This window comes from Bactrocera dorsalis, chromosome 6 (assembly GCF_023373825.1).
Source record: "Bactrocera dorsalis isolate Fly_Bdor chromosome 6, ASM2337382v1, whole genome shotgun sequence".
In the NCBI taxonomy this organism is placed as follows: domain Eukaryota; kingdom Metazoa; phylum Arthropoda; class Insecta; order Diptera; family Tephritidae; genus Bactrocera; species Bactrocera dorsalis.
The window spans coordinates 23,314,814-23,326,992 of NC_064308.1; the positions used below are offsets into that span (position 1 = coordinate 23,314,814).

At 30.3% G+C, this 12,179-nt stretch overlaps 1 protein-coding gene across 7 annotated transcripts in view; it reads right to left on the reverse strand.

The window, feature by feature from the left end:
- The window catches only part of LOC105222832 (uncharacterized), a 186,869-nt gene that overhangs the window by 87,759 nt on the left and 86,931 nt on the right, over positions 1-12,179 (reverse strand). For 5 of the 7 annotated variants that reach the window (XR_007423202.1, XR_007423201.1, XM_049459958.1 and 2 more), the window contains one exon: positions 2,206-2,312. The exons of 1 other annotated variant lie outside the window; for it this stretch is intronic. Coding sequence is in view for 4 of the 6 variants with exons in the window: in XM_049459958.1 (XP_049315915.1) it covers positions 2,206-2,312 (107 nt within the window). In the remaining 2 variants the exon portion in view is untranslated. Of the gene's footprint in view, positions 1-2,205; positions 2,313-10,892; positions 11,000-12,179 lie in introns of all 7 variants that reach the window. One more of the 7 variants, XM_049459956.1, reaches the window with a different exon arrangement.

Below are 12,179 nucleotides of genomic sequence, written 5' to 3' on the forward strand. Positions count from 1 at the left end.
GAGTTGGGCATCTCTTTATAGGCCCATTCACATACAACTTTCCTCGCTTTGAGTGACAGTTCATACTGAAACGACGAAGTGTATGTATACCACAATGAATACTTAGCTTTGCGTGTTTCTCTCTAATGAAAATGGTGACTGTTGCTTGACAAAACGTATAAAACATTTTGCTTGGTTTCACGTCGAAAACTTTTTATGTGAATGTACACATAAGGTAAACTGGGTAGCATTCGTCTTTGGGCCAAATTTGACAAAAACCGTTTTTGATATGATGGAAAATTACTAGCTTAATGGTTACCATTGGTCAACTACATATACATATTTTGATAAAGTTTGGCAGTTTTGTTGCGAAAATGAAAAGATCAGCACCTGTTTAAAGAGTTTTAGCAGCTTGTTGTAATTTCGACATGTATGTGCGTAAGTGCCTATAGAGCTACTTTTAAATGAACTTCAAATCAGGTGATTGCAAAGTTTTCAAAAATATTTATTTAATTTGAGGTAAGTAAAAATAGTATTACTTCGTTTGTTGTAATGCAATAAAAAAAATATTTCAATACTAATCAAGTGTTTTCGTTGCTCATTTGGCAATTTAGAAAAGGGCATATTCAGCACAGAAGAATGAACTGGAGCAGATTCGTCACCTTCCCGTTCAAAGTTCTGTAATTTAGAAATTTGTCCAAAAATTTAAAACTCTAATAACTTGATTTAGCATTGATTAATGGTTTACAAAATTTTTTAAGATTTTCGATTTATACTTAAAAAACAACGATTTTTATAAAAATGTCACCCTACTAAAAATGCTCTTTACTAAGGAAAGTAGCGATTAAAATGCAATAATAATTATTTTTATAATATTTTTTATAGTTTAAGACAGTGCTGCGAAACTACAAAAAAGGCCAATCCCTCTTCAATAAACGAGAATGACATTAAAAAGCACTTTTTATTGCCCAACTGAGCCTTTCTAAAATGATTTTTCTCGACAAATATTCTAAGCGGTTTTCGAGCATCTGAAATATTTTCAACATATTCAGTTATGATGACTTTGTCACGGAAAATCTGTCGCAAAAAGGGGTTTTAGGAATGGAGGATGATACCGCTTTAGTACAAAGTTTTCTTGGAGGTCATGCTAAGGAAAACATACCGCAAGAAGACGTTCCCAGTATGGAGGACAATACTACTTTGGAACAAAGATTTTACAAAGATAATAGTAAAACACCTAACTCCCCGTTTATGTGCCGGGAAAAAAACAGTCAGATATTGACAACGTACTCATATAAAAGCGTATATCGAACTTCTCTGTAAAATCAAATGTCTGACGCAAAGCGAAGCAACAGTTCTATGTGAATTGGTCATATCTCTGGTTTTATAACAATAATTTTTTAGGACATTTTTATAGTGATAACTGAAAAACACATTTATGCTCAGTAAAGGCTGGTTAGTGTGACACTGTGTATGTTTTATAACATATATGTATATGTAAGTAAATAAACTTTGGTGAATTACTATATATAATCCTTACATTTATTTTACAAAAAGTTTTCCTTTTGCGAATATTTTGTGAAAAATATTATAAGATAATTAGGTAGACATATCTGCAAAGAGGGAAAGTGTATGAAATCGATTTATGTAAGTAGTAAAAATGCTCAAAACAACAATCGAACCGGTTCTGTGAAACCGAAAATGTAGACGTTTTCATTAGTTCCTGTGTACTTAAAGAAACTTGAAATTGTTCTAAGAAGTAAGATCTCTCAGAAAAAACGATATACTTTGCATTATGCATTGCATTATGGTAGCAATTTTTAAAATTTTTTTGGGTATATTCAATGTATATATTTATGCATTCTTACTCCAACATTATGTACATATACAAATTAAATAAATATAGAAAGTAAAAATTCTCGAAAAATAAGTTGCACAAAATCAACGTGTCTTCTAGTGTAGGAAGCTTGTTATTTATTTTTTTTTTTGTAGAAATCGACTTGATGATAAACTGGTATAATAGTACATTTCGGATGACTGGTACAAATGTGTTCAATGGTTGGGTTAGTGGCAGGGTAATTTAGGTTTTAGTTATGAGGACTTTACGGGTTCAATTAAGTACTGCTATTTTTGGATTATATTTCCCTCTTAAGCACCATGTTGTGCTACTTGTAAATAAATAAATATAAATGTCCATACATATGTTTTTGTTTGCTTTGTGTGTACCTGTAATTGTTAACTTGCATGACCATTTGGATGTTCCCTCAACAGTTGCGAGTTCGGCTTGTTCTAATGAATCTATGTGTGTATCTGGATCCACACCAAATGTCATCCTTCAAAAATCATAAGTATTTATAAATTGGATTTTTTAGATAACCAGTATAAGTAAATTAAATATTGGTGATGGATTTCTTAAATTACGTTTTCAATTGATTTCAATCTGAGAAGGTAATAAAAACCTGGGCATAATGTATAAACTTAAGAGCAGAACAAAATCATTGCAAAGATAAAAATATATCAAAATTATTTCCAACATTTCTGTGTGGTGTAAAATATATTAAACCTTTAAAAGGCATTGGATAGCAGATCTCATGAGGCAGTACAATATAAATAGTCCACAACAAAATACCAAAAAAAATGCTTGAATATGAAACAAAAACAACCATATGTATTAAAAACATACTCTTTGTCATGGTACAGACCTAAAAGAAAACAAATGTGTAGATATACATAATTACTCAAAAATGCTAATCTCAAGCAAAAATATGAATAATACACATGTACTTTCTTCATTGTAAAAATTCGCGCTGATAAATTATTGTACACCTGCAAGGAATTCGTTAGATAGTTAATTTATACGATGTGGAATATTTGAGCACAGAAGAAGGGCAGCTTACTGCACGTTTTACAGTCATTTCAGTAATTTATTGTAAATTGATTTATTTATAAATAAAATAAAGCTCTGTATGTAAACCACTTGTATAAATATATGTAAAAAAACAATATGTAAAATTTCCATAATCTTTGTAAAAGTTTACTACTCCTAACTCTTGTATATGGGCCATTCCATCAATTGGCGACATGGTTTTGTACCCGTGGTTCTCCGATTTTGACGAAACTTTAGAATATCATAATATAGACTAAAATAAGAATATCTGTAAACTTTTTAGTGGCCAAACTTGCTTCATTGTTTTTTGGCGCGCACTTCAAATTGAGATCAAACAAAAAAATGACTTTTTCTTTTATTTTTTAACGACCTCAAAATTGAGTGAAAAAAATTTTGAAGTTATCCATTTTTATGTAAAATAATCTCAGCTTTCTGATAAAAATATTTTCAAAATCAAAAAAAAATTTCAAAATCCAAAAAAACCATGTTTTTTCCAAAAATCCCGCTTTTTGTGCTCTTCCCCCACTTTTTTTTTTCAAAATTGACATTATTTTTCGATTCCTCGTTAAATTTTACATAAGAATCAGTGTTCAAAAATATGGGACTCTGATCCCATGAACAGCAAAAAAAAATTCAAAGTTGACGCTCAAAATCCAAAAAAAAAAACATTATTTTCCAAAAAAATCTGGTTTTTTGTGCTTTTCCACCAACTTTTTTTCAAAATTGACTTTTCCATTCGATTCCTCGTTAAATTTTACATAAGAATCAGTATTCAAAAATATGGGACTCTGATCCCATCAACAGCAAAAAAATGTAAAGTTGTCGCTATACGGCGCAGTGTGTTCGCTTAGAAGGTTGTGTGAAAGAGGTAAATGTGTAAATTGTATTCTTAGACTTGAATTAAGAAGAAATCACAGTCTTCATTCATAAAAATATGTGCCATATAGCGACAACTTTACATTTTTTTTGCTGTTGATGGGATCAGAGTCCCATATTTTTGAACACTGATTCTTATGTAAAATTTAACGAGGAATCGAATGGAAAAGTCAATTTTGAAAAAAAGTTGGTGGAAAAGCACAAAAAACCGGATTTTTTGGAAAATAATGTTTTTTTTTGGATTTTGAGCGTCAACTTTGAATTTTTTTTGGTGTTCATGGGATGAGAGTCCCATATTTTTGAACACTGATTCTTATGTAAAATTTAACGAGGAATCGAAAAATAATGTCAATTTTGAAAAAAAAGTGTGGGAAGAGCACAAAAAGCGGGATTTTTGGAAAAAACATGTTTTTTTTGGATTTTGAAATTTTTTTTTGATTTTGAAAATATTTTTATCAGAAAGCTGAGATTTTTTTACATAAAAATGGATAACTTCAAAATTTTTTTCACTCAATTTTGAGGTCGTTAAAAAATAAATGAAAAAGTCATTTTTTTGTTTGATCTCAATTTGAATTGCGCGCCAAAAAACAATGAAGCAAGTTTGGCCACTAAAAAGTTTACAGATATTCTTATTTTAGTCTATATTATGATATTCTAAAGTTTCGTCAAAATCGGAGTACCACGGGTACAAAACCAAGTCGCCAATTGATGGAATGGCCCATATATATATGTATATATAATATATACATACAATATATGTGTGTATATCATTACTGGAGAAACATCTGTTAGTGAAATTTCACTATTCAGTATTCTCCATACATGTGTTGCCAAAAACCGATTTTATCCAAAATCAGAAACGTGGTATACGTAAAGATCTCTAATCTTTTACTCGTGGCCACGCAAACCTTACCACTCAAAGTTTTCAAGTATTATGCATATTTGACTACACATCGCGGTACTTTTTGCGGTATAGAAATTTTTTGTTTAGAAATAAGTGAATGACATACTCGTATTATTAATTAGAAATATTAAAAATTAAAAACAAAACACATTCAGCTATAGCTAAATCAATTGAAAGATAATGAGCTTTACAGATTGAGCTCAAAATGTAAGAGACAGACATAACAATTGAAATTAATATATTATTTTATTTTTTTTTAATTGAAACACGAAGTTTAGTTGGTATATTACTTTAAAAACAATAAATAAAAACAATAAAATCGGGCGCGTTTGTATAAGCACAGAAAAGCTAATTTGTGTAAAAACTATAATGATAATTAGATAATATAATTTAGTTTACTTCAGCTTACTACAAAAATTAAAAAACAAAATTGAAAAAAATCCCCAACGAACAAAAAAGTCCGAACAAAAATTTAAGAAAGTATAGTGATAAGGTTTGCGTGGCCAGGGGTGTAAATGCAAAATCATTAAATCATAGTGTTGAATTCAGTCCTTTAAAATTTTTTCAAACCATTAGTGACGACATTAATATTTTACCAAAAATTTTTTTTTTTAATGTAACTTTTTGTAATAATACTTCATTCTGAAAACCATGGACATTTTACTTAATTTGTCACCACTTTTAGCGTTTACGGCGTTTCTAACTCTTTTTGGGATGAATTGTATAAAGCGTTTAAATATTCGGCGATTATTGCTTTGAATTACACTTTTTCTATTGTTTGCCTTAATTAAACCATTGTTTTGGATTTCTTTTTGTAGGTTCTAGCGTTTATTAGAACTCTTAGGTTTTCTGTTGAATTGAAATCGGGGCACTTAATGACCAATCCAATACCCATATCTTCCTTTAATTTACCAATCTCAAATGTCTAAATGAAGGAGTTAATTTAAAAAATGTGGAGACTCGATAGCAAAGTGCAGAGTTATCATAAGAAATAGGGTTTATATGTATCATTTTTGGTTAGGGGCACCAAGCTAGGAACCACCCCTTCAATATACTTTTTTATATTTCTCAGCGTTCATTCAGACCTCTAATATTTAACTGATTCCGATTTGTACTTGGAAATGCATTACCACTTCTTTATAAAAGGGTAATGTTTTGCAGTAGGAACTGCATCGTAGTTTTAATCCGATGACCCAGCGGGCCAAACCTTAGTAAGAAAAGCACACCCAATAATAATGAGACCGCCGTACTTTATTGTTTTTGTGGTATATATACATACATATGTGTTTCCGTATATGTACTACATAAATATTCTAACATAACAACAGAATCCTCGGCCACCAAACAAAACGATCTTCCCAGTCAGTCCAAAGAATGATTCGCCACCTCTCAGCTAGCCAATTTAAGCGAAATTTCGCAAAGTGCACGCGCTTAGCTACAAGTTTTGTAGTGAAAAGCGGTACTTTCCTAAGGGTGCCCGCAGAGTGGACGCTCAAAGCCATACACATATATATATATATATATATATATTTATGTATATATTATTTTTTATTGAGGCATTAGGGTTAGGATAACAGACAACATATCCTTTAATTCGGTATATGATATTTGCCGTAGAAGTACCAGTATAGTTAAGACTAGTTCGTTTGGATTTTTTTTGTATTATGGTAGTTGATTCTTTGTTAGTCTAGGTCGTTGGTCGACCTAGAAATTCTATAACAGCCCTTCACCGGTGAAATTTTCTGATCATTCGTTATTCTATAATATAGTATAAAAAACAACAGCTTTTAAAATAAAAATACAATGACAAAAAAACGCATATGGGTTGCATAAAAAGTATCTTATTTTAAATATAATAAGCGCGTTTTATTTGACCGTCATAAGCTAATAACTAAATACAGTGGTACTCCAATATAACGAATGATATAATGTTGGGACCGTTCGTTAAACTGAAATATTCGTTATATCGGAAACGAAAACTAAATTAATATTGGTACGTTTAAAAATAACTATTTATTCATGAATTCATAAGCATTGGTTGAAATAAATACATATACAATGGAAAATGCATACAATAAAATTAATAAAAGTTGAATTTTATAACAAAAATATGAGCATTATTCAACTGAAAAGAAATTTGTTATGCTCATTTGCTTTTGTGGGCGAGAAATTTTGAGATCCTGTGCCTTTTGATGTAGGCTTTTCAATACAAATATTTTTTCCTGTTCCACGTTGTTTTCTTCAGACCATTTGATACACTTCTCAAAGCAGTCGATGGCATCAGGATGCTTTATTGGCAGCACAGCTACAACTGCAGCGGTATCACCTTCCTTCTCTTCCGAAATTTCTATAGCTAGTTCATTTTCAGCACTCGGGTTCTCTTCTACAAGTACATTGTCTACACTGTTCCATGCTTCCAAATCATCTGTGCTGAAGTTTGATATTCGCCTTTCTTTAACGATTGTCGTCTCAATATGCCAGCATGTGTGCCTTTAACACTTCTTATCACTTTCTGGCAATTTTTTAAAATTGTGCAAACACTCGATTTTGGAATACCATATTTCAAAGAGATTTCTTTCAGGGTTTTCCTCTTTTTATTTTCGTCAATTATTTTTAATTTGTCACCCAAGCAAAGCCGTTTCCGAATTGAAGGCATTTTTAAATAATTTATGCGATATCCTCACTTTACCACATTGAACTCACAACTGATATTACGCGCAATGAAGCGTGCATAAAAAAGCAAATAGAATTCTTTAAAAAAAAATAGCTCAATAATAACAAGAAATAACGGGTATTTAACTGCCTGCATTGTTTTTTGTTGTAATACAACCAAAACCAAATACAAACGCCATACATTCGTAATATCGAGTTTTCATCCAATTTCCAGCTTTCGTTATATATTGAGCTCACAACTGATATTACGCGCAATGAAGCGTGCATAAAAAAACAAATAGAATTCTTTAAAAAAAAATAGCTCAATAATAACAACAAATAACGGGTATTTAACTGCCTGCATTGTTTTTTGTTGTAATACAACCTAAACCAAATACAAACGCCATACATTCGTAATATCGAGTTCATCCAATTTCCAGCTTTCGTTATATTGAACATTCGTTATATCGGCGTTCGTTATACTGGAGCACCACTGTAGTTGACAAATAAAAAGCTTATATTTTCGCTTAAAAACGAAATGTGTTGGCAACGCGGGCAAGAGTCAACAGATTGTCACCTGATATTCAATTTAATTCAATATGTTTGACTTGGAGAAATTGTTAATTTCAATTTCAAATTTGTGTATGGAATATTAATATATTATACAAATAAATTTATTTTGTCCCATTGAGATCTAGAGTACAAAAAACTGAAAAATGTTCATATTTGTCTTGCCCATCTAAAAAATGTATAATTTTGGTTTGATTATTAATTTAACTATTGTGAATGAAATAAACGATGAACTGAAATTGCCTTTAGTTCAATATACAAGTTAATAACTAACTGCCGTCCCTGCATAACACCGGCAGTGGCAAATAACTGTCAAAAGTTCCTCATGCCCATATATTATATAAACGTTTGTAATTCATTTTTCGTTTCATTTCTTTTGTAATAATTTTAGAATTTTTGTGGGACTTGGACGTAAAGTTCCCGCTTTATTTAGAGATGCCGTGTCGGCGTTAACGCTGAGCCGCAAAAACCCCGCCAGTAAACGATTTTTTCTTATGTATGCCGGTTCGTCTTCAATACAAAACAAGCTGGTCAAATAAAACACGCTAATATTGCTCTTGCTTCCGCAGTCAGAGTAACTGGACAAAATATTAGTATATTACTTAAAACAGAGCAATACGTGAACAAAATTGACGGGTATTATCATTTACAGCATCAGTATGAATGTGCACTCTCAATATTTCTAATATTATCCCAATAAATCTCCTAAACATTGTTTTTTTATTTTAAATAATTTTTTTCCGCGGCTATGCTCGCGTTTATCGCTTGAATAATTATCAAAGATTATTAAGAATACCTGGTAATAATATATATATATAATAATAATATACATATATATATATATGTATATTCTATCTTATATATAAAAAGGAAACGCTATTTCGTTATGCGCCCGCAGCACGAAATATGTGGAAATTTGTACAGATATTCCATTAGTAGTAGTTTTTTGCAAAGTCACCGTCGATTTTGCAATACAGTATACTCTCGAAAAGTAAATCGATTGGTATTTTGGGTAATTTACTTTTCCAAATATATACATAAATTATCTGTTTTTATAATATTAAATGCATTTTTAAACTTAAAAAATTCATTCATTTATTTGCTTCAATAAAACATATGGATTTACATGAAAAACATATTTACATTTAAATACATACATATGTATTTACTATGAAGAGAAAAAATTTTGAATATTCTTTTGTTTTTTTTCTTTTGCAATATATTTTCTGACCATTTTTGTACGACAATTCAAAAAATCTGACACCTGATTTGCATCGTTTTCATTTTTAAACCAGTGGATCAAGTTGTTTACGCTTTGAATTGCTTCCCCATATGTCACTTTGGGTTCCTAGCTGACGTCTTCTCCATCTGAAGTGTCTGACTTTCTATTTCATCAGCAGTTTCCTTGTTTACTAAAAAGACGCGATAAACAAGAAAGTAAGTGTTTTGCAACATCGTAAAAAACGCTGCTTGCTTCGTTTCGAATTTTTTATCACACTCTCTGAAAAGTAAATTAAAAAATTTACTTTTTCGAGGTGCATGTGTAATCTTAAAGGTGATTTACTTTTCCGCGATTATTTACTTTTCGAGAGTATACTGTATATGTATGTATATATTTATAACCCAGTATCGGCGGAAGCGTTTTGGCTGAAAATTGGTGAGATTGAAGCTTAGAACCTCGATTTTGAGGTTATTCGATAAACAATCATATCTGCCGAAATAATCTTTTCAATTTTGAAATGTATTTTGCAAACAGATATAGAATTGAATTTTGTTTCATCGAACACAATTGCACAATCGTCGGTGATTTTGTAAAAAAGACCTCCTGTGGAAATAAACGAAAGGTATACGACTTTCCGTGCTGAGGTCCGGACGTTCTGCGAGGAATAGCGTTTCGTTATAAAATATAATAGGTACAGAAATATAAATATACAGTAGATTCATATACATACATATATCTTAAAGCTGTTAAAAAATTAGTGATGACACTACAACTTTACTTTACTCGTAGCATTCTACAATTAGGTTATCGTTTTAACAGTTGAGAGAGAACGTTGATTAAAAAAATTTCTATACGATAGCGCATTTGGTAGTATAGTATGTACTTTAGAAGAAACGTCGTGATAAATATAAATTGGGGTAATGAAATTACACAAAAAAGTTAAAAATATATATGCATGTCATTTCGTAAACTCAGTACTCGTACAAACTAACTCTCTAATTATGTTAACTTAATAGTAAACCATATTTTTGTCCAACCATTGCTAGTATAAATGTCCTTATTGGTTCTACCAATGGTTGTTTTTACAATTTTATAAGTGCATTAACATATATAAATTACAACACATTTTAAATACAACATTTATTGTTTTTTATTTTATATGCACCCTGCGAGAAACTCTTAAATTCGTCATTTATATGTAGGTTTCTTGTCTAAACAGTATCAGCCTGATATCAGTATTTGGTGTCAGTACTTCCAAAAATTACTTTTTTTATTGAGTCCACACATATTGGCAAGTTTTTCTTACAGGGCATATATAGGTAAAAAGTTATATGTAACCAGATAAGTCCTTAGAAAACACTTACATATTTATATGCATAATTATTCCACTAGAAATAACGACAATATCTTTTATATATAATAAATATATATTATCGTTATGGTTGTTCAAAAATTAATTTCAAATTATACTAATAAAAAAGAAGTTATAAATATGTCTGTCTGTAGAATTGTATGTGTTTTATTTAGCTTGAGCGCCCTGTTAAATGAGTGTATCATGTTTGTGTATACGTGCTTATGTGTACCGGCAAGGCTTTAAATGTACATTTATATTAAGTATCATTATTATAATTCACATATCATAGTATTTATTAATGTAGGTTTGTATTTATTTTTAGATTATGCGCATGTATACGTACATATATACATATGTACAAACATGTGTATTGGCATTTGTGTTGGGTATTTGTGCATAAAACAAGTTACTAACAAAATACTTGATTCATAGTTTAAAATATGCAAACCTGTAATTGCAATTTTAGCCGACCATTTGCTAGTACCGTCCAAAACGCTTTGCTTAACAGCTTTCATGTGACCTGTGTGACTTTTCTCTTCTACGCTGAATACCGCACTGCGCACGTGCACAGTTATTGGAGTAGTTGTTGTAGATAGTAGGTTAATGTTTAGGTTGTTTAAACGATAGGTACATATACATATTGATAGTTTTTAAATGACTATAAGTAAATGGCTATGCGTAGATACATAGCATGTTTTAATTGTTATGGTCTAGAAAACATATTATTTTCTAATTAACACGTTTAGGGCGAGCATGAATTTTAGAAACAAGTTTTCCTTAATTGTAGAAAAAATAATGCTACACACATAACAAAATTAAATAAATAATAAATCACATTACGACAGCAAATACTTAATGTATTGGTAAATTCTAAAAATATTGGGGTACCTTTTGGAACTCCGCTATATAAGCCCAATATGATTAGCATTACATTTGAGACATGCGGTCATAAAAAGTGATTTTCATATTTCTATATAATCTCTTTCCTGCCAACAAATGACTGAAAAAATAAACTACAAAACGTCGTTCTCTCATTTGAAATGCTTTAATAAAACTTAAAATCTGTGTTGTGCTGCCTTTGTAACACTATTAGTTATAATGTTTTTATGTCCATAATATTATTATATTTTGTAGCGTAATAGTAATTATCTGATGAAAAAATCCTAGTGATATAAGACAAGAATTATTTAATATTAAAATGTATTGAACAGTCACAACTGGTAAAGATGAAAGTAGAATATTTTATTCATATTTTGAAATAATCTATGAACCTATTGTTAATAATAATAATACAAAAGAACGCGTAATTGAAAGCTTAAAGTAAAAGAATTACATTCCGTAAAGTTGAGAGAGGTATCGGTTCAAAATTTCGAACGCTTAACATATGTCGGAATTCAGTTTACAGTAGTGCTTATTGAACAACATTATTCTCTTTATTTTTTGCTTTTGGTGTCAATGGTGTCGATACTTTACAATAAATGTACAAATTTAACTTTTTAGCAACCAAAATGAAAGAAACAGAACTTACAAAATAACGAGACAAAATGTTTCCTTCGGTTGCATTGAATCTATCTACCCATCACTTATACAAAAGATTCCATACATGAACTTGATTTTGATCAGTCAGTTTGTATGTTAGCTAAATGCTGTAGTTGTTCGATATGAATCATTTTTGCGGAGATTATAGATTTCAAATCAACAAATTTCCTATACTAAAACACGATTTTGTTCGATT